Raw genomic sequence first — 24,754 nt, 5'->3', positions numbered from 1 at the left:
GAAGTTTATGTGTAAATATGCTATGGCTGACTTTATCGAAGGCCTTTGAGAAATCTAAAAATGAAGACATCCGTTTGTTTGTGGTCTTCAATATTTTTTGTGACATATTCAATAAATTCTACAAGTTGTGTTACGCATGATCGTGACTGCCTGAAGCCGTATTGGAAGGGGTATATAATGTTATTACGATCAGTATGTGACCTGATGTTACTTACCACTATATACTCTAAGGGTTTACTGCATATACAAGTAAAAGAGATGGGCCTGTACATTTCTGGGTTGTACTTAATGCCCTTTTTATAATTTGGTGATGCATGGGCAACTTTCCAGTCAGATGGTATAGCACCAGTTTCTAATGAACGATTAAATAATAAGGTAAAGAAAGGTAATATTTCATTAGCCATTTCCTTTAGAAATTTGGGTTTTATAAAATCAGGTCCAGTAGCTTTTGATGGATTTAAGATTTTTTTAAGTAAAATTCGAAAACTTTCATTATCTATCATATCATTCAGGACCGAGTAGTCAATTCGAGGCATATTGAATTCTTGCTTGAATTGATCATGTGATATATTACTTTGTTTCGAGAAGACAGATGGAAATTGTTTATTTAAGATTTCAGCTTTTATTAAGATCAACAATGAAAAGTGATATTGGAAATATATCTATCTTAATAGAATGAATTGAAAAAACATCAACTCAGTGATTTAATTTCAATTTAAAGTCAGATCCGGTTACAATGAAATACTCGGGATATATGTTTAACACAGCGATAAAAAAGCACACGAACCATGTAGGTCGGGGATGGAGTAATAGTCTAACCACTCTACCATTATACCTCAAACAAACACACGAACCCTGTAGGTCGGGGATCGAGTAAGGAATGTTATACGAGGCACCTTATTGGAATCCCCTTGTAGCAGTAATTGTGATTTGCACTGTTCCCTTGTTATACAAAAAAAAATAAAAAATAAAAAAAGATAAATCGCTGCACACTTTCGTTATTTTTTTATTTTTTTTTATCTTTTCTCTATTTCCTACCAGCTCTATCTGTTACTTAACGCTTCTCTCAACAATAAGTCAATTGTGGCCTAGGTGATGAACGTGGAAGGCCATGTAGTTCATAATCCTAGTACGCTACCATCCAAATACAACTATTGGAGACGTGTTTGAATGTTTTATAACTTTGGTACCTGTAACATTTTGTAGGTCGTGATTTGTTCTGTACAAACATAATATTTGTTTAATCCAACAAACTGAACTATTGAAAAAAAATCATGACTGACAGAAAGACAATTGACGAAGTGCATAGTATTTTTCATAAGTCACTATGCTGTGTGATATGTATAAACATGAGGTTTGTCTTGGATTCAAACAATTTGATGATAACAATATCTCCTTGAAGAGTCGGTCTATAGATAACGCACACACAGATAACGAACGAGGTATTTGTTTAGTACAAGAATTGACATCCAAACGCTATGCTGGCTGTTACCTTATTGTTCGTCGTAACCAAGTTTTGTGTAGGTAAGTACATTGTTTTTAACACGTGAACCTTTAAGGTAGCATTAAGTGTAACAACATTTTAAGTAAAAGATGTAGCTGATATTTTAAATGTGATTAGTTAAAGGAAATTAACAGCCTAATTTTATATAACACTTTTGAACTTAACATAAACTTAGATTACTCCAGATAATATTGCATATGCAAATATGTTCGAATCGTTTCGTAAATCAAATAAGGAATTGTTCGACAGATTTCGTCTGCCATACTCATAGTAAAAAAAAAAAAATCGAAAATTTCTAAACCCCTTTTCAAAACTGTAATACTAACATTTGGAAAAGAAGACGACACATTTAATACCACTTAACACATGCTTTAACGCCATATACTATAGATACGTTATCATGATAAGCACATCCTGTCAAAAATTATCAGCGTAATTGACGGGACCTTCATCGCTTGTCACGTGCGTTACATTATTTGTAGCAAGAAAATCACTGAACGAAATACGTGAAATTAAAAGCATTACTGACATCATATCTTCAATAATTTATCTTGATAGTTATAAAGAATCGGCTACCAAAAATCTAACTAATACTTTAAATTGTTTCATGGTCGTTACATGATTTTGATTGGTACAATTATAGGATTTAACATACCACTGTTATTCAAGAGACTCTTTTAACATATTTTAAAATTACAAAAGTAGTAGGAACACGTTTGATATCCTTAACGGCCATGTATACATGTTTGTTGACGCATATTTTTGTTTCCTGTCTATGTAATCGATATTCATGATCAGGAGTGACAAATATCAAAGTCTTATAATTGATGAGTAAGTGATTGGATAGAGACAAGAAACAAGATACAAGAAACTTTATTTAACGTCGCATACAGGTAAGAGAGCTATTATTGCGACAAACATATGTAAAAATAACAATAACATAATATATTACAAGCAAAGGGAGATACTCACATATATTAATAATAAAACAATAAAAATCATCTCAGAAAAAGAAAGTATACATATCCCAGGTTTCTAAGTGTCCCCTACCTACAAAGGCCCCCGGGATATATATATGAAAATGGTGTTAATATATGAAAAGCATTAAATGTGATCACAGATAAGTAGTATTCAGAATAGGTAAATAGAAGACATAGTTTATAGTGAATGCATACTTGTATATCACACAAAACGTAAAACAACTTTTTACTATTTATCACCTATTCAATGTTAACATTTGGATTAATACAGCGGCCGATACATACATTGTATTTATTATTATGTAGGTCATGCATTTGTATTCAAATGAAATTAAGAATATTTGTTTAGTGATCCAAGTATTCTCCCTTTGTAAAGAAAATAAATAAAAACTAGAAATAACTGTATGTCCTCGAATAGCAGGAAAAAAACAAATGTGCAAATACAGTCAACTTTGTTTGGACTCTCTGTATTTTAAGAGTTTTGGAGACAAAGATATTAATTTATTTCCTTTCACTAAGCTATTAGTATCTAGTAGTATTGTTCTACAATTATCGTATCGCTATATAAATGTGATAATATGGCCTACGTACATAGCGTCCACTACATGTCTTTCAGCTACTGGCGCCTTAACTACTATTGTACCCTCACAAGGAACCTGTAGACATGGATGGATTAATTTTCACGACTCGTGTTACTTATTTTCCCATACTGTATTAAGTTGGCCTGAAGCTGAAGTAAGTAAATGCGGGAAGGGAGTCGTGGTTGTACACGATTAATTGTGTTTAATGAATGAAATACTTGGCGTAAAATTACCCTATTATATGCGTCCACAATAATAAACCACACAGGGAATTAAGGGTATAATATTTCATTGTAATTCAGGTGTGACTTACAATTGCAAAATATTCCTTTGCAATGTTGCATCGCCGATACCTCAAATATACGTCGTTTCATATATGTATAACAATGGAGACAATTTTATTTTTAAAGAATGTGTCCGTATCGAAATGCCTTTATGACTCAATCATAACTAAATGATTGGCTATATATTTTATAACTTAGCTTTGGGAAAATAACTTCAATAATTGACATTTGGCAAAAACAACATTACTAGTTGCAATACGTGTTTTAAAAAAGACCAAAGGGCGTAGAGATGAATGAAGAATATAGAGTTAACAGTCTATTTCTAAGAGAATGGGAATGTCAGGAACATATCCTTCCATTTATTACGTTTTGTTGTCATTCCCTAGAGGTAAACCTGCAAAATGTATTAACCTTCTCTCGTTCAGGAACATATATAGGTATGAAATCGCCACTTTACATTACCACTAAATATCATGTTAATCACCATTATCATAAACTTCGGATTTTCTTAACACAGTTGATTTTATGCCATATAAGAAATTAATTTTTACCTTCTACTAACAACAGGAAGCATGTAAGATTATCCACAGTGACCTAGCCACAGTGCAGACACAAGAGGAGGTCAGATTTCTCAAGTCATACCTGAATGGCATACACGCAGCAAGTGAGACAATGATTTATACCCTTTGGTATTGATAGTAATAAAATAACGTACCGTTGTATTTAACGTTATTGTGCTGCATTAATTCGAGTCATGCGGAAATTTCAAAATCCAAAGCGCTAAAATATGTATAACAACATGTTTTACAATTGTTTGCCTAATTTCATAAATCATTGTTTAAAGGACTGTTACTAGTGAAAGCGTCAGTTTGTCAGTTTGTAAACCAGTGATATTTGAGAAAGCTTTCATTTCCATTTTTTCTCATTTTGAAGTAATTGAAGGGTAGGTCAAACTAACAGTAGCGAAACGATTGTCATTGGTTCCGCCCAATCTGTGATCCGTGATCAGAAAAAAAAAGAAGAAAAAAACAATTTTATTAGGAATTAACTTATAAAATACAAAAAGGGGTGATGCAGCTGGCTTATTTATATATGCAGAGTTTCTGATTGAAGCTAGGGATCTTGGACATTGAAATCGCTGGAATCGTGAATATTTTTATTGCATAATGTTTATTTAATAACATGTGCCAATTCTTATTTCAGTTATATATTTTTCTCGTTGTTTTCAACCTCACACCAGTAACAGCTCGTATCTCCAATATTAGTCCAAGGGATAAAGACCCAATGGCTATATTTTTCGTGGGTTGATACTGGGTTTGATATGTGAAGTATGTGTGCTGTTCACTTTCCCCTCCCCCTCCTGTAATAGTTATACAACCGTTAAGTCGATTCCTGTACTACCTCATCTGATATGATTACTTAATGCATTAAAACGCAGTACCTCAAATATATAGATGAAAGACAAGTTTTAATCAATGCGTTATCTAATTATAATGAAATTGACAACATCATCTTCAATACTGTTACTTTCACTAAGGGTGATATGAACCTTAGCAGTGAATCAAATAAATTTATTCTCTCATGTGTTCTGGGGTATTGACAAATCTGGAAGATTTTAACTTAAACTATACTAAAAATTATATTACAATGTGTTTGTATTTGCTATTTTATAACAATAACTCTGGTGTAATTGGGAAGGATGGCACTGTATATAGTGACAGTGTCTTTGAAGTGCCTCCAACCAAACACTAGGCTATTAATAATTGAAGTAAATAGACTATATTAATTGAAATGTTAAAATCTATGATATTCTAGATATTATTGTCTGTGAACATGTATTAAATGGTTCTAGTATTCTCCTATTAATTCGAACATATACTACATCTTCTCTATAATACTCTCCCTCTCTATATATATATGATATAATATTATATAATATAATTTGTATAATAGCTATATTTTCAATTATAGTATATCAATTCTATCTTCTTGTAATATGATGTATATGTGCATGTAATTGTTCTGTTTCACTGTGTCTTGAAAAAGGAGCGGATCGCTCCGAAAATTTGACGACCTAAACTTGTCCACACTGTTGGAATTACTTCTTTGCCCCTTATATATATATATGTATATATGAATGTATGAAATGTGTGTATTTTCTGTGGAAAGGGCTTTTATAGGCAATGCCTGTGCCTAATCCAATTGTGTTTTTTTGAATACAACAAAATTGATTTGAAATGAAATGAGTACCTCTAATGAAAGGCAATAGAAGTCATAACAAATATTGGATGTATATATTTTCGTAATAAATGTGCATATAAATGAAACCCCGTTTAAATGGAATGCAGCAAAAAGTCACAATTTGATCTTGAACTTTAACATGGGATTTTACTAAAGACTTCACCCGTGGTGCTCAATTATTTTCTAGTATTTGGTTTTATAACGCTACGTCAGTATTAGACAATTATTTCCTCCTGTTTAATATAAAATGGCAATGTTTTATTGTTTATTATAATAGATATAAGAATAAATATATAATACGGAGTAACCTAATGAGCAGTACATGTCTGCCGTGCGTTATCAGCCAAAACGAAACACCCATTTTATTCGAAAATCTTAATGACGTTATGACAAAATATTATTGTGATTTTTTGGTAACCACACCTGATTTCACCAGTTTAGGTCTAGCAGATTTTAAATTACATAATGAGTAGTTAACATTTAAAAATTACATGTAAGGTACCATATACAAAAAGTAACTAAGTTTTGTATTTTAAAAGGACAAGTTTTAGTTAAGTTTTGTATAAATTTCATTAGAAACTCGCTTGCTAGTGACCGCGGCGTGATCTCAACCAACATAAGGTGTCAGTATCGACAGTATTTCGACTTAAATCACAATAAATATATTAAACGTTAGTTACGTTTTTGTATACAAACATACGATAACAACTGAACCGATTCAGAACTGGGTGAAGAATTCAAGCAACTTCGTTTGGATGCTTATGCACAGATTCTCGCTGTAGGGTTCATTTTAATGCATTCAAGAGGCTCTGTTCAGTATTTCTGCACTTGATTAAAATTTCTGACATTTACCACAGATTATCCAGCGTTTGGGTATTGGATCAACGGCAACGACCTTGAGGTGAACAAAGAGTGGCAATGGTCCTCAATCCAAAAGCCTATGAACTACACGGACTGGGGACCAGGGGAGCCTAGCAATCATGCAAATGAAGATTGTCTTCTTCTCTGGGGGGCGTTTCACTTCAAGATGGGCGATTACTACTGTTACGTTCGCAGAAACTACATTTGCCAGCAAAAGTAAATCATGACTGAAGGTTCAATGAGAAAAACATATATTTCATCAGTTTTGAGAAGAGATGTATTACTTTTATTTTTTGTTTGTTCATTTTTCTACGCCATTACAGTTGAGGTTATACGGAGACGGCGCCTATAAATAATGGATACTGAAGTTTTTTAAGTAGTAACCTGATCATAGTAGTATTGTTTCTCACCCGGTTACTGTGTTCATTGTCCTGACAGTAGGCTAACTAGAGATTATAGATCTCTGCAATTGCAAACACGACATAATAACCCATATAATCCTAAGGTTTTCTGAAAATAGAGTATCTGCCGATGATGAATGTTATAGACATTGGGACTCACTCAGTCCATGGCATTGGCTTACGTTTCTATTTGTGGCGGTGTATTGAGCTTGAATATTGATGACAATCCAATGTAAATATATAGTGTAAATTAGAATCCCGTTTTTGTATCGAATCATAATGGGATAAACCTCATGTATGTATGTATATGAAAGTTGTTTCCTTTAAACAATTATCGAGCTATAGTTTGATTAGCATGCCTGTTGTATAATGCAAAAGCATCTTTTGAATGGTTGATCAATATTTGAAGACAATATTTACGATTTTAGAGATAGTAGAATATTTATAAATCTTAGAATCAAAAACAGGACATGCTAATTAAATGGTGAATATTGTTTGCTGTTTAGATTAGTTCGTAATATATGCATTCTTTTTACAGAACCCCAGTCGTCCCAAATGCAAATCTCTTAGACGGATGGATCTCATTTGGGTGACGGTGTGACAGTGCAGCTTGTCTGTGAATAACGCATCACGTGAACTTATTAAACAGCATTAAACAAAACAATTAGTTATTTTTTTCAATATTTCAATCTATTTAATATTCTTCAAAAGAATTTGATAAGCAGCTGAATTGAACGATTACGTAGAATACACGCATCAAACAAGATCGGTATATCAAAACAGGAAATTAACATAAGAAAACAAACAAAGCAAAGAAAATCTCTACTAAGATGTATACAAAGTAAGCTAGATCACGATAAAAGCACATGAAAGCACAATCAAATAATGCACACAAAAGATACAAAATCACAAAACACGTTTGAAGGTACATGTAATTAGATCACAGAAGTGAAAACGAAACAAACATGATCACCGAATACAATGGAAACAAAAATAAGTTACGAAATAAAAATGAGCAAACAAGACCGCAAAACAAGAGGCCCCATCCCTATGCCCCTAGGGGGGTCATACCCACAAATTTTACAAAATTGAGTCCCCTAGGCCCAAGGATGTTCCATACTAAATAAGGATAAAATCCCTTAATTCCGATGGTCCAAGAAGGATTTTAAAGGTTTTACCTCTATTTCCCCTATTAAGCCCCACCCTTCTACCCCCTGGGAGACCACACCTACTGCTTATACAAAATTCAATCTGCTTGGCCCAAGGACGCTCCAGACTAAATTAGGATAAAGTCCATTAATCCCTATAAAAGAAGAAGAATTTTAAAGGGTTTACCTCTATTTCCCCTATTGGGCCCCGCATCTCTGCCTCTTGGGGGGGTCAGACACACGATTCCCCTTCACCCAAGGATGCTTCATACCAAATTTGGACAAATTCCTGTCATTCCTACAAAAGGAGAAGGATTTTGAAGAATTTGCTATGTTTCCCCTATTGGCCCCTCCCTTCTGCCCCAAGGGGGCCACACTCTTCTACTTCTACTTCTAAAAGCTTCTGACCAAATTTGGTCAAAATCTGTTCAGTCGTTCATGACTAGTAGCGATTTTTAGGAAAAGTTGACGGACGACGAACGACGTTCGCCGCGCCATGGCTTAAGCTCATCGGTCCTTCGGACCAGGTGAGCTAAAAAAAGACGAAGCACCGAAGAACAAGCAATAAACATTGTACAAACAAATCTTCAAAATCAACATGAAAAGAAAATACAAAACAAATATATACGAAACAAACAATTTATAACAAAAATACAGGAATTAAACCAAAGACAAAAAAGGCAAAGTAATAATGAAATATGCTAGATCAAAGTATACTTGGACCGAGTTAGATTAAAGTACACAGAGAACAAGCTTGATCATACAATATACTACGACTCTAGAGTAGCTACTTACATGGAACTAGCATAATTACATTATTGTCTATTAGGTTATTTAGTTAATGTTTATGTTATTCTCTTTAACGCCTGCCAAACTTTGAAATATAGTTCCCCTGAAAATCTACCGACATGATATTATTGCATTATCTTTGCGTATTCTCAAAGTTTTATAATGTACTTCCCTGAACAATTTCAATGATAGGGTGCTCTTGAAAGATATATTGGGGAGGTCTTAATGTCGTCTCTCATGCCTTTGTTCGTATAAGAATCAAACCAAATATACAATTAAACTATTAACTAATATGCATAGCTATAATGTGAATTCTGAATTATTCAATAAGCTATAAAAGTCCAATGTTTTTTTTTTCTCTCTCATAAGCTAAGACAATTACCGCTATCATACTAGTTCTGATATGCTGATCATTTTATACTTTGTTTGTTCTGACGGCATAAGGGTCATATGAATAATCCTTTTATTATTCCTGTCACAATAGAAACTATTTCTAATTAGTTTTGCTATTATTTTTCATCCATGAATGCGTTTTTATGTTCAATTATCTATTGTTTCCAATCCAACATCTTAAATGGCCTCGGCGACCCCTTGTTAGGTAAGACAATTAAATGTACGTGCATTGCTCAATTAGTCTCTATGTATCACTTCCAATGTAGCGGAAACTTTGTGTCATGGATTAATTTAGAGATAAATGTAAACGATTGACAGCTTCGTCTCGTATTGCCCCTTTATCGGGTTTCCCATTTGACAATAACGGAAACTCTTCAAACTGTACGTAGTACGCAGGCATCACACCGATCCCGTCAACTGTGCCATCAGCATAGAGGTGTTCCTCACAGAATTTCTTGACATCCTCTTTGGTCATTTCAGACGCGTCCGATCTCATAAAACACACACAGATTTCTTCGTACAGTCTTCTGTCAGGGACGGGAACGACACATACATACTTGATGAATGGAATATGCTTGATAAGGTCTTCAAGCATGCCGGGGTAAATTTTGCGTCCTCCTCTTGATATAACATCCTTTTCTCTTCCAATAATGACCAGACTGTCATTGCAACTAATTTTCCCGATGTCGCCCGTTCGAAACCACGCACCTGTTGCAAACGAATTTGCTGTGAGTTGCTGGTCTCCATAGTATTCTCTCATTGAAGAGGGACCGCGCAACTGGACCTTGCCAACAGTACCTTTGAGGACAGGAAGTTCCTGCTCATCAACAATACGTACCTCGACACCTGGGTATGGTCTACCGACCTCACCCGATATCAAAGTGTCCCCTTTGACTAAAGGTCCAAACATATTGGTAGCCATAATCTCCGTGCAACCGTACACAATGACCAAGTGGTTACAAAATTTGTCCATGATCTTAGCATACAGACTGTCGATCATCTGTCCACCAGTGGCAACGTGATTAAGCCTATATCCATCGTCTGTGTTTTTTTGCGATAGATCAAGAAGATCGCGGATAATGTATGGAAACAAAAGCGCATCCGAGCATCTTTCTTCTTTCATCACTTTCCATAAAAAATCGGTGTTTTTGCCATTTATTGTCAAAGCAGAATTCATAAAAATTCTTGATCTCCGCAGCAAAATATGGAACACTGGAGTACCACCTATCCAGCTGAAGGGTCGGTCGTTGTAATCAATGCTTTCATAGTCCACATCCGGGATCCAAGAGAATGGAGAACAAGCCAAGTTGTTATGTGTATGAACAACCATCTTCGGTTTTCCTGTGCTACCAGACGTGGTGAAGATAACTGCTGGCTCCTCAGGAAACGTTTCTGGCAGAGCTATGTGACTTAGGTCCTTAGCGGCTATGCTTTTGAAAGTCGGTACATCCTGATATCCATCTAAATTTGCAGTGCGAAGCATTGCAACATTGATATGTTCTTTCCCTTGTTCCTGGTCATTTTGAAAATTGGAATGCTGAAGCATAGCTTTTATAGCCGGCAACAGTTCGGCTTTTTCTCCTGAATCAACAACTACTAATTTTGTGCCAGTTAATCGGAACGTTTCGTGTGCATTCTGATCAGTTGTCATGTCTATATTGACATTCAGGACAACTGCTCCTGCGCACATTATTCCAACATAACCAACCACCATCTCCAAAGTATTTGGGCCGATAAGAGCGACCCTATCACCTTTCTGTATTCCAATTGATGCCAGGTATTTCGCCAGCTGAGAACTCTGGTGGTACAGACTGGTGTTGGTTAAGCTAGACCTGGAACCGTCCAATCTCCTGATGACGAATATTTCTTGGTCTGGGTGGGTCTTGGAGTTGTCCTTTACAACTCTCGGAAGGGTTGTATAGTTAAATGGCTTAGCCGGACAGGAATATAAGTAGCTCAGGCGTGACTGAGAGGCCATATTGTTGATCTGAAAAGACAAAGAAAATGAACACATTGAACTTTCTTTCTATTACATGAACGGTCTTGTACATGACACATATCCTTTCGGATTTCACTAATCTACACTATCCCATGTTCCATTTCTCTTTTTTTTTTTTTTTTATCAAGTTTTACCTTTCGGTATTGATAAGTGTCTATATTATTGTATGTGTAATGTTATTTTCTACCAAATTTAAAATCCTCCATCCAAGCTAGTGACGCAAACGCTATACTATTGCCAAATACCAATGTAGACATTCATGGGAAAAACTTGGAAAACTTCGGTATTTCGATAAATGGGTTCCAATGTCGTAAAGATTGTTTAAAAATAAAATAAATATACTTTTCCAAAGGGTTCATTAAACAATGCAAGCCTTTGTTCGATATAAAAAAATGGTTAGCCAAACAATAATCGATGGTTTTAATATGAAAATCATACAACAGTAGCAAATTTATATATAAACATTTGTGTAAAGGAAACCACAATGCAAACCCAAAATCGATAATGAACGTAGAAAGATTGACAGAGAGACCTTAAAAAACAGTACATCATGTAATTCGGAATAGGTAAATATATTGACACAAACTCTGGGTAAAATCCGAGTAATTTCATATCCTAAAGAAAACTGGTTGTTTATTTGTTCATCATAATGGAATCCAAAAATTAAACGGAACGGAACAAAACGTAAATCTTCTAAACGCATGTTTAACTCATTAGTCGCATGTGCTATATAAATTAAAAGGGGTAATGATTAACCTACATTTTTTCGAATAAGTTTACATTGCGATCGTTTTATACCATTAGACTTTTGTCTGGCTTCAGATGTTTATAGTGAGTGCAGACCTAAGTCTGGCTTTCACATGTTTATAGTGAGTGCATCCTTTTGTCTGGCTTCACATGTTCATAGTGAATGCAGACTTTATTCTGGCTTCACATGTTTAAAGTGAGTGCAGACTTTATTCTGGCTTTACATGTTTATAGTGAGTGCAGACTTTTGTATGACTTTACATTTTTAAAACGAGTGCAGACTTTGTTCTGGCTTCATATGTTTAAAGTGAGTGCATGCAGACTTTAGTCTGGCTTCACATGTTTATAGTGAGTGCAGACTTTATTTTGGCTTCATAGGTTTATAGTGAGTGCAGACTTTAGTCTGGCTTCACATGTTTATAGTGAGTGCAGACTTTATTCTGGCTTCATATGTTTATAGTGAGTGCAGACTTTATTTTGGCTTCATATATTTATAGTGAGTGAAGACTTTAGTCTGGCTTCACATGTTTATAGTGAGTGCAGACTTTATTATGGCTTCATATGTTTATAGTGAGTGCAGACGTTAGTCTGGCTTCACATGTTTATAGTGATAACAGACTTTTGTCTGACTTCACATGCTTATATTGAGTGCAGACATTCGCCTGCTTTATTACAGTATCGACACTTTTAAATATTTAACTTGGAAACCAAGCATTGCTTATTTGTGAAACAAAACAGCAACCAAAACATGTTTTTGAAGTTGAATGTACTACAGTGCAGTCTTTTCATATAGTCATTACATGTATATAGGTACCACGACTAAATAATGTACTTAACTGATTATGATATATCTGTCATGGCTAATAAAAATGGTTGTGAAAGCTATTGATTGATACTGTCTACATTGTGTAGATTGCAAAAAAACTAAAATGTATCTGCTTTCAATAAGATTGAACCTCGAGTGGTCAGTGATTCTTTCCATGATATATATTAACGTTATTTTCGTTTTCGGTTTAAGGCTTATTAGCTGCATATTTGTAGCGGGTTGTGCAGTTTAAATAATAACAAAATCAATATAAAGTCATATAGATGTGTTTGTATGCAATATATATATAATACCACTTTCAGTTTTGAAAATATGACATATACCTGACTAGAACCTCTCCAATGTAATGGCTTTATATAATTTTAAAAATATTAAAACTTGTTGATATGGCAGTTCAGCAAACAAAAAATCTAAATACAAAAGAACATTGTGATGTTTGCCAGCAAAGCTGTGTATTTCGTATAGGTTCTCAATGACATCACAATATTGTAAAATGCTGATATTTACAAATTATAGATCATAGAAATTAAAAACCTGCTTTATAAAATTCAGCATATAGTTTGTAATAGACTATGTAAACTATACAATGAACGCAATAAAGCAAATACTATATCATTATAGTAAATGTGTTACGTTTAGTATCAGATCTCTATAATAAGATTGCAATATCAAAACATCGAAAAAATACACAGCCTGGTCTAACCGTAAAACGGCCACCTACATAAAACACAAGCAAAAACAAAAACAACACTCACATAACATGGTCCTACCCTAAATCGGTCACCTACACGAAGGGCCCAAAATAATTAAATCAAGCAATTTGAACAGGATGTATGAGGGGCAGATTGGTCGTGTAGTTTACACTCCGGCCTTCCATGCAGCTGACAGGGGTTCGATCTCCGAAGTCGTCGTACGTATGGATATTCAGAGAAAGTGTTTCCTCCTGCCCACATAACCCAGGTGAAGTATAAATTGGTCTGGGGTGGATGTTGCAGTATCTGTGCCGTAGCATTCAAGTGAGGTGACGCTATAAATGATGCCGTTGGAAGCACGGTCCCACTACATACAGAACACATTACATCCCCAGCACACAGGCAGGTATACACACATAGGGAGATATTAGCCGGATGGAATATGACTAGTTGTTAGCGCCTGATAAGGCAGCTCCTGCGAACTCCTCAACATTGTGTTGATTAATATACATGTTAAGTGTATATCTTTATGCTGTAAAGCTCTTTAGAGTGGCTATCGATAGCTAGATAGAGCCCTATATCAAATGTTGTATAAGGCAGCTAAACAATTAGCTTAATTTATGCTCGTAACGTCATAACAAGTAAAGTAGATTTATTGTTATTTAAATTTAAATTTTGGAGCTTGAATTGTTGGCACAATAAACGGTTCAATGATTGACTGCCGATGACAGCGTCAGGGTTCCTGAGGCTGGTCACTGATTCGTCAAGGAGTCAGAGGTTATCTCAGAGACTCTATCTCACTCTGGGACATATCCCCGCATCAGGCAGCCACTGTGTTTGTACGCTCATCAAGCTCTCATGATAATTTATTTTAAGCCCTCCTCTTCCCACCCTTTCTGTCGTCAATATTTTATTTCTTTGTTTTAAAGGAGCGTAGGTTGTACAGATGTAGTGTTTAACATTGTCCATGATTACCTTGTACTGTTTATCATTAGATGTATATAATTTGTAATCTGGCAGGTTGTTGCAAGTTTATGCTGAAGTGAGACAACACTTGCCGACTGGTGGGAGTATTGGGTAAACCTACTTTCCTAATTAACAGGGTTGGGGCAGCCGGCTCGCAGTAATCATGTAAAGATGTGTTTGGCAACCCCACCATTGAACAATGTTTTGCGTTTTTTGGCAACCCCACTTGGGCTAGCTGTTATAGTATGTAGTAGTGGCTGCCATGCATGTGTGGTGGCAGCTACTGGGTTATTCAATTTTTCATATAATTTTCCATATATTATGGATTTTATGCCCTAGTGTGGATCTATTTATATTAATGAATTCAATGTCACCAATCTGGTGGCAATTTTCATCATATTGTTGTCTGAGTTTTGCTTGTTATGAGTGCAGGGGCATAAATTATATTATCTATAAATTCAAAAAACGCATCTCATATATCAATTCTGCTACGATTCAGTAAAATGTAACTTTATAATTTCATTCGTGTGCCCTTAACACTACTTACCTAATTGATATTGTATACCAACACCGGTGTTGCATAAAATCTACAATATTGCCACACACCAGAATCACACACATGAAAATATGCTATTTCGATGTTCACTTCATGCAGCAATTTTGTATTCGAACCTTATCAAATAGCAGTCGGTCGTTACCACGTTTGTTCCTTAACAATAGCGTTGTCAACTCCTGTCACCAGGTGTATACAATCAATGTGCTTTGATCATGTATAGTCAAACCAAGAGGAGTGTTGAGGTTTTGCACGAAGTACTCCGGAAATGCATTATTGTTGGTACATAAATGCCCACCTTTACACATGGTTTTGGGCAGGGATAGCACTATTGTAGGTACATGTATTCGCACCTTTATATATGGTTTTAGGCAGGAATTGCACTATTGTAGGTATATGAAACTATGTCCACCTTTATATATGGTTTTGGGCAGGTTTTGAATTATTGTAGGTACAAGTATGTCCACCTTTATACATGCTTTTAAGTAAGGATTGCATTATTTTAGATACAAGTATGTCCACCTTTATACATGCTTTTAAGTAAGGATTGCATTATTGTAGATACAAGTATGTCCACCTTTATACATGCTTTTTAGTAAGGATTGCATAATTGTAGGTACTGTTCATGTATGTTCACCATTATACATGGTTTTGGGCAGGGTTTGCATTATTGTAGGTACATGTATTTCCACCTTTAAATTATTGCAGGTACAAGTATGTCCACCAATATATATGGTTTTGGGCAGGTTTGAATTATTGTACATGTAGGTACATGTATGTCCACCATTATACACGGTTTTAAGTAAGGATTGCGTTATTGTAGGTACTGTTCATGTATGTTCACCATTATACATGGTTTTAAGTAAGGATTGCGTTATTGTAGGTACTGTTCATGTATATCCACCATTATACACGGTTTTAAGTAAGGATTGCGTTATTGTAGCTACTGTTCATGTATGTTCACCATTATACATGGTTTTGGGCAGGGTTTGCATTATTGTAGGTACATGTATTTCCACCTTTAAATTATTGCAGGTACAAGTATGTCCACCAATATATATGGTTTTGGGCAGGTTTGAATTATTGTACATGTAGGTACATGTATGTCCACCATTATACACGGTTTTAAGTAAGGATTGCGTTATTGTAGCTACTGTTCATGTATGTCCACTATTATACATGGTTTTAGGTAAGGATTACATTATTGTAGGTACATGTATTTCCACATTTATATATGCTTTTAAACAAGATTGGCATTATTGGAGGTTCAATTTTTTCTCACTTGTAAACAAGGTTTTAGGCAGGGATTGTGTTATTGTAGGTACATGCATGTCTACCTTTATAAATGGTTTTAGGTAATGATTACATTATTGTAGGTACATGTATTTCCACATTTATATATGCTTTTAAACAAGGATGGCATTATTGGAGGTTCAATTTTTTCTCACTTGTATACAAGGTTTTAGGCAGGGATTGTGTTATTGTAGGTACATGCATGTCTACCTTTTTAAATGGTTTTAAGTAAGGATTGCATTATTGTAGGTACGTGTATGCCCACCTTTATATATGCTTTTAAACAAGGATTGCATTATTGGAGGTACATTTTTGCTCACTTTTATTCAAGGTTTTAGGCAGGGATTGTGTTATTGTAGGTACATGTATGTCCACCTTTACAAATAGTTTTAGGTAAGAATTACATTATTGTAGGTACATGTATTTCCACCTTTATAAATGGTTTTTGGTAAGGATTTCATTATTGTAGATACATGTATTTCCACCTTTATCAACGGTTTTAGGTAAGAATTGCATTATTGTAGGTACATGTATTTCCACCCTTATCAACGGTTTTAGGTAAGAATTGCATTATTGTAGGTACATGTATTTCCACCTTTATAAATGGGTTTTGGTAAGGATTACATTATTGTAGATACATGTATTTCCACCTTTATAAATGTTTTTTGGTAAGGATTATATTCTTGTAGGTACATTTATTTCCACCTTTATAAATGGTTTTAGGTAAGAATTGCATTATTGTAGGTACATGTATTTCCACCTTTATCAACGGTTTTAGGTAAGAATTGCATTATTGTAGGTACATGTATTTCCACCTTTATAAATGGTTTTTGGTAAGGATTACATTATTGTAGATACATGTATTTCCACCTTTATAAATGGTTTTTGGTAAGGATTATATTCTTGTAGGTACATTTATTTTCACCTTTATAAATGGTTTTGGGTAAGAATTGCATTAGTTAAGGTACACTTATGCTCACTTTTACACAAAGTTTTAGACAGATTAATTGTTAACGGCTGGGCAAAAGCCAATTTATTTTCTAAGATTAAAACGATTTCTTGGAATTTAAAAAGATTGATCAGCTGGAAATATGTAATATCAACATTTTACTCCCTACACAAACAATGTATGTACATGTATTAAACGTGTCGCAACGTTTGAAGACCGACTTGAAGAGGAACAACGTGCGTACAAATGTCGACACAATTTCTTTTATTTCATTGTTCACATGCAAGAATTGCAGTTAACGCTTTCTAATAGCTGCTTACCGATACATATTGAACGACACAAAAATGCTTAGGATTTACTTTAGATGTGTAAGGCATAGTTAAGTAAATTTAGACAAAATACGCTTTTCATCAGAAGGTTATTTCTTAATCATATACGAATTGTGTGACACTTGAAACACATATATAGCATATACTTCACCTGTAATAGCTGGTATCCTACCAGAAAGTCAACGAGGGTCGAAACAAGGCAGTGTTCTGGTCGACTAGTTTAAATACAACTCTAACTAACACACACATGTTCAAGTCGTCTAGAGGTAAAATGAACGCTTCTTAATGTATACGCATGAATATATTCCGGGCACATACTTTGTGTATATCTACCTAATCAACGAGGTTCTCAAATCGAGATTCGGCATCATTGATACTAATTTGAGAAAGAAAGAAAGGCAAGTGCACGATCAATACTACATGTATATTTATCATACCCGTGGTTATTCGACGATTCACATACAAATACGCATCAAGATACAATCAAGCACTTCACACTTATGTGACCTCGGGATTTTCCTATGCATTTTGGGAGTTTCAAGCCAATACAAAGTGTGGTAACTGCACTGTCCTGTTGCGTTTATCGTTAGTTAGTCTAGTTGACATGTTGTGTTGTCATCTAGTATGACATTGTGTTCAGTGATTCAATCACTCATCTGCTGACAGATGAGCAAGCGTCTACAGTGTCGAAATGACCGTTATTTACAGATTTATTTAGCGTGACATGTTTGGTGTTGGCAGCAATATGGTCTGAGGAGCCAAAATGAACATATTCCGCAAGCAAGATGACCGTAGGGCGCTAAATAGATAAGATATTTGACTCTAGAATTCCTTCCACTGCTTCAACGTATTCAAAATCTGAACAATGTCTTTCTACACGACAATGCTCGGCCGCATACGACAAGGGTTACATCGGACTTTCGTAATGGCAATCAAGACAATTTAATTTCGTTCCCGCGGGCTCTACAGACCTTAATTACATTGATCAACTTTCGGATGAGTTGGATTGGAGTTAAGTCACCTCTCCTTAACATTCATTCGAAGAAGACATTGTAGTGCTGTCAGGTCAAGAATACGATTTGCCTTTCAGCAAATGGTAGTCATACCAGGTACTAAATGAAACTTTTGCATTTGAGATGTTAACTCATTCAAAATGTGTTTTTTAACGAAATTTAAATAAAAGGTTGATTTGTTCGATGCACTGAAGTGAAATGAAATTAAAATCAAATTTGCATTTCCATTGTAAATGCATTTCAAGTGGACTATTTGTGAAAGGGCAATGAACTCCTATAGTCATTGTCAGGATTATTTGAAGTTTTATATTTGATCATATGAATGATTTCGAAATGTTGTCATTGTGTTAATCAACTTATTAACAAAACGCTCCCATTGTAAATATAATGACATTAGATAATGCTAATATTTTCCCCTTTTTATACATACAAATAAAACCATCGACGATGTTACCATGACTTCGCAGTATGTGACCATGTGTTATAAGGGATGGACATAATAGCCTTTCTTCTCAATAGTACAACACACTTCAAAAGACCTTACATTTGCAAACTGTAATCACTCATCTACGGGTGTTATTTTTCAATTTACAAAACTATATGACTCTTTTCGTGTATGTATGTCAAGAGGAAGGCGTCAATGGCATAATACAAAACGCTGAAAGGCATACATTGTCATAATAAATGAACCAATCAATCAATATATTTAAATGCTACCAAGATACCAATTTAACATAGGTGATCTTTTGTAATTTTGTACTGTTTTGACAGTTTGCATAGCAAATTAATACACTTTCTGTCAGTGTTTTATCACAAGGAATTGAACGGCGTTTTATTAAATTTTCTTGTCGGTTTAAACGCAAATCGGTTACATCCATATCGCAGGAAGCCCGTACTTTTTTTACAGTATCTACCCATAAACCGTCTACGGAGAAACCGATAAACAGTTGCCGGAAAACACACATTACTAGCAATATGCAACATGTGCACAGTTTTTGTTTGTTTGCATGGTCAGGATTAAAGAACAACATTCTGCGAAAGGAGGGCACGGAATGTCCCGGACCAGTCTCTAGACAAAAATAAACGACATATAACTTCATCTCGTATTCTTTTTTTGTTTGGTGTCGCATTTGGCATTAACGAACTTTTCAAACGTTACGTAGTAGTATACTAACTCCATCGATAGTGCCTTCCGTAAAGATGTTTTCTCCACAGAACGTCTTTACGTCCTCCTCTGTGAGTTTAGATGCGTGATATTTTACAAAGGACACACAGATTTCCTCGTATAGCCTTCTGTCAGTGACGGGAACGACACAAACATACGTAATCGAAGGAATCTGCTTGATGAGATCTTCCAACATACCAGGATAAATATTTCTCCCTCCTCTTCATATAGCGTCTTTTCCTCTTCCAATGTTGATGAGGCTATCATTATACCTTATCTTGCCGACATCTCCTGTTCGAAACCATAAACCTGTTGCAAACGTGTTTGTTTTGTTTTTGTATTTTGTATTGTTTAACGGCCCATCGACAATGTAAGTCATTTAGGGCCAACAATACTGTTAAAAGAGACATTCACGAAAAGAAACCCACATCAAACCAAAACTCAATAAATTAGAATATGTAAAGGATAAAAGAAATACATCAATATCGAATAAATTGACTTCACAGTATTTCATATTTTATTGTAAAGATCAATAGAGTGTAAAAAGTCAAATATTAATTGCACAGAAACTGTATCGAATAATCTTTTCATAGACGGTACATCATAACATCTGTCACGTATTTGTTTGAAATCAGCGCATTCAATCATAAAGTGTTTGACAGTAAATGGTTGATCGCATGCATGACAATAAGGCTGGTCTTCCTTACGCAAAATAAAACCGTGTGTGATGTAGGTATGGCCTATGCGCAGTCGCGAGAGGACAATTTCTTCTCTGCGGTCTGCTCTACTTGTTGCACATGAACCCAGATAAGATTGAATTGCAAATAACTTGCTGTCTAACTCTTCAGACCATTTATTTTGGCAATTTGTTAAAGATGGTTTAAAATCAGAAAAAGGCAGTTCAATATCTTTCGGTCGTAGGTTAAGGGCTGCGTTTATTCCGACATGATCTGGTATCCAAATCAAGATCAGGTGGCAAAACAATAAAATTCTGTTAATACGAAGGGCGATGTTTTGTATGAGAATATTGTTCAAATTACGATTTTTAATACTTTGTAATGATGACAAAGAGTCAGAACAAATTATTGCTATGTTAATTTTATTATTTTCATTTTCATCCAAAGCCAGACCAACGGCAGTAGCTTCAGCTGTAAAAATATATGCATTATTTAGTAGACGGCAGGAAAAAGATAAGTTGCCAACAACATATGCTGCTGCAACTGAAAAGAACTTGCTGTCATTTCCTGGCTTCCATAATATTCACTCATGGTACCTGGACTGAGCAAGGGAATCCAGCCGATAGTATCTAATGGCGTACGGAGTTTCAGTTCATCCACAATACGTATCACGATACCAGGGAAGGGTCGACCGACCTCCCCCGAAATCAGCGTGTCTCCGTTGACTAGAGGTCCTTTTGTAGAGATACCATCAACCTCTGCGCAACCAAACAAAACAATCAAATGATGAGAAAACCTGCCCATGATCTCTGTATATTTATTGTCAATCACCTGTCCAACGGTAACAACATGACGTAGTTTGTATCCATCATCTACGCTATTTGGCGGAAGGTCAAGGAGATCGATGATGACATATGGCCCCAACAAGGCGTCCGTGCAGCTCTCCTCCTGCATCATTTGCCAGATCAACGTCGTGTTTTTGCCTTTAGTTGCTACAGAAGCATCCATGACTACCCTTGATCTTCGCATAAATATATAGAAAGCCGGAGAGCCAGCCAACCAGCCGAATGACATGTCATTGTATTCAGTGATTTCATAATCTTCCTCAGAAATCCGGGAAGAATTACATGTAGCCAAACTAAAATGTGTATGGAAAATTATTTTTTTGATTACCGGTACTGACAGATTTAGTGGAAATAACAGCTGTCTCATCTAGGAAAGTATCTAGGAGGCAAATATGTGTAATGTCTTTTCGGGTACTATCGTGTAAAGTGTATGCATCCTTGAATCTATCTAACTCCACATCGCAAAGCAATACAACTCTGATTTTCCCTTTGTCGTTTTCATTATTTCTTTTAAAAGTAGACTTTTGAAGCATAGCTTTAACAGTAGGCAAAAGTTCACCTTTTCCCCCTTAATCGACCTTGACAAATTTTGTGGCTGTTAACTGTAACGTTTCCTGTACATCATTCGCTGATTTCATGTTAATGTTGACATTCAGGATAACTGCTCCAGCGCACATTATTCCAACATGCCCTACCACCATCTCCAACGTATACGGGCCGATAAGAGCTATCCTTTCACCTTCCTGTACTCCATTTGATACCAGATATCTGGCTAGCTGAGAACCCTGGTAGTACAGACTTGTGTTGGTACAAGGCTGTTCCTTGATCCATCCAAAAGCTTAATAACGAATATCTTCTGCTACCACCTTGTATAGTTGAATGGCTTGGAAGGGCTGGTATAAAGGTAGCTGAGGCAAGAAAAATGGGACATTCTGAAATTGAAAAACAAATTTGAATAAGTTTAGAATATCAAAAATACCAATGTAATAACATAACAAAAACCTCGTGCTATTCAGATTACACGAAATTTTAAGCTCTGAACGAAAAAGTGATATTGTGCGATACGGACGCTATTACATTAGCCATGTTATGCATTGTTTTACTTATTTAATAGTCTTCATGTAAGAGTGCAGGTTTTCGATTTTCTGTGATGGGAATAAACTATAAATCGCTTTGAGCACAATTGAATTCAATACATTCTTTATGTTAAGAACAAGTCCCTAAAAACTGCTTGAAACCCCGAGTTGCAACGTTAACGTGTCCATCATCTGACAACGTCTATAATGGTACTCTTAATTGCGATATAAGGAGCACACATGTGAATATCAATTCTGATATGAAAATCACCGTAGTTTCGTATGGGTTTAATTGAGGAAAGAAATGGAACTGATGGAAGAACACGGCTGATGTATAATAGCAAGTACTGTCCTTAAATTTAAGTTCAGTCTTGTATATGTAATATCAGAAAGTGAAGCGAAATACTTGGTAAAGCATAATGACCCGCATGTCCTTCGCCGTTGTTCTTCCATTAATACTAATACGGGGTACAATGTTTCTGTTCATAAATCTTGCTACTTTACACTTCAGAAATACTGGAAACCAGGAATTCAATCAATATTCTATACTTCATCTTGGCAGATAGACAATAACATTCATTGTAAACCAAATACATGTACCAGTATAGACCATTTGTACTTTACCTGTGAAGCGTAAAGCAAAAGCCTTAACATAACCAAACGTGGGAATTCCTTGCATGATTACTTTTTAAATGAAGCTTTTGGTATATGTAGACTCTTTTAATTGCTGTCGTGGATTTATAAAGATACCGATGAATCATTGCTTTGACCTATTAACGGTGTCAGAAAGTCATACTGACAGTACGAACGACGATTCCGACATCTCGATCAAAGGATACAATTTATTTGAAAAGACCGATATACGCATAGTGGTCGCATTGCTACATACGTTCTTGACATCATTTTAGTAAGTGAGGACAGTGTTAAACCTAACGGGACTTTAACACTATTTTCTGTGAAAATACAACAAAAAATCATATCCTCATCACAAATAAATGTGTTCCTGTCTAAAGAACTCTTAACTAACACATGTACTCGATTATTATTCTGGAGTTTAGGGGTATATACCACACCCATGCATCGTATACTATTTTATTATTATCTGAATTTTTTGTTTTGCCACTTTGTAAACTAGACATTGCCTCAATATGTTACCCTTGATAAATAAAAGATATTATTTTCAATTATTATGTAAGAATTTCAGAGAAATATACAGTGTAAAATTTCACTAAGCGAGTCACATAATCTTCATTCAATTATCACCTAACATCTGATGGTTGAGAGACAGATTTCCCTTTTACTACACAAAATTAAAAAAAAAAGTGGTCAAATTGTCAAACTGTTTAATTTAGTTAGATTACATAGAAAGAAACGTGACTGTATAAACAACGTTCGATTCTACCGCACATGCATTTTACCTGTAAGACTCTGATCTTGTGTCCAACAAACATATTTTGTTGTCATTTGTCAGACGCCCACTCGTAAAAATGTTATTTGTTATGTATCCGTAAACAATACAGTGCCTTATATATGCAATGCTCTTATTGCAATAAACAACACATTCGTGATATTTACATGTTGCTTCTTGACAGCTGGAACGTTAAAGTCTGTAATTATTCAACTGGGCTAGATGTTTGTTACACAAACTGAAGATCCAAGATGACAGGATGTGTCTCAGCCTGAAAAATTTCATGGGTTTTTATACCTCGAGTATATTCATGATTCTCGTTCGCTCAATGAAAATACACAACGTACAGCAACACCAACACAACGACACAGTAACTTAATATAGTTCCGTCTTGTTGATAGAACGTTAAAGATAATAAAACCAACACCAAACTCGTATTGGTAGCTGGAATTATTTAACCCTACAAACTACCCTTTTACGCCCTATCGTTGGGCAAAGATCTCATTAATCAAACATAAATAAATAAAACATAAAACCAAATTAGAAATAGAAAAATAATAAAATTAGATAAGAATGTCCACTGTCATGCACTAATCTCAGGTGAAATGAAGTAATTGTGTCTAAAAGATGAGTCAAATAAAATGGCAACGTGCTACTGAATTGTGGTTTTATTGATCACAGAATCATTTAAACACTTTATTAAGGAAACCGACATAGTGCATTTAGCAGTATTAACCATCGTATAGCATTTTCCTATATAACCCTACCCAATTCAGTTGGCATTCATTTATGCTATGAATGACATGAACCGATTATTGACATCATTTTTATAGCGTCACAATTGTTAGGTTGTATACCACTGACCCTCCCCGGACGATAGCTGGTATATTCATTGAACAAGCATAATTATACACGACACTAACTTATTTGAACTGAATGCTGAATAACAATAGGTGCAATTGATTTTTTTATGAGATGAACAAATTCCAAAAATGGTAAATATAAGTTATGAACTGCTTTCAGTTGCAACTAGA

The 24,754-nt window shown here is 35.1% G+C and overlaps 2 protein-coding genes across 2 annotated transcripts; one reads left to right on the top strand and one right to left on the bottom strand.

Moving 5' to 3' along the window:
• The first annotated feature begins 1,439 nt into the window (after window positions 1-1,439).
• LOC110452063 (perlucin-like) lies at window positions 1,440-7,508 on the top strand. Its single transcript, XM_021500348.1, has 5 exons — window positions 1,440-1,524; window positions 3,101-3,219; window positions 3,917-4,013; window positions 6,448-6,667; window positions 7,391-7,508. Exons 1-5 carry the CDS (start codon window positions 1,479-1,481, stop codon window positions 7,443-7,445), a joined length of 537 nt encoding a protein of 178 aa, XP_021356023.1. The 5' UTR covers window positions 1,440-1,478; the 3' UTR covers window positions 7,446-7,508.
• A 1,155-nt stretch (window positions 7,509-8,663) lies between these two features.
• Window positions 8,664-17,767, bottom strand: LOC110452055 (putative acyl--CoA ligase YdaB). Its single transcript, XM_021500337.1, has 2 exons — window positions 17,688-17,767; window positions 8,664-11,169 (listed from the first exon to the last, which is right to left on the bottom strand). Exon 2 carries the CDS (start codon window positions 11,158-11,160, stop codon window positions 9,469-9,471), a length of 1,692 nt encoding a protein of 563 aa, XP_021356012.1. The 5' UTR covers window positions 11,161-11,169; window positions 17,688-17,767; the 3' UTR covers window positions 8,664-9,468.
• Between the last annotated feature and the right edge of the window lie 6,987 nt (window positions 17,768-24,754).

This window comes from Mizuhopecten yessoensis, unplaced genomic scaffold (genome assembly GCF_002113885.1).
Source record: "Mizuhopecten yessoensis strain PY_sf001 unplaced genomic scaffold, ASM211388v2 scaffold717, whole genome shotgun sequence".
In the NCBI taxonomy this organism is placed as follows: Eukaryota; Metazoa; Mollusca; class Bivalvia; order Pectinida; family Pectinidae; genus Mizuhopecten; species Mizuhopecten yessoensis.
The sequence above is the reverse complement of the archived record's forward strand: the minus strand, read 5'-3'. Positions and strand labels throughout refer to the sequence as shown.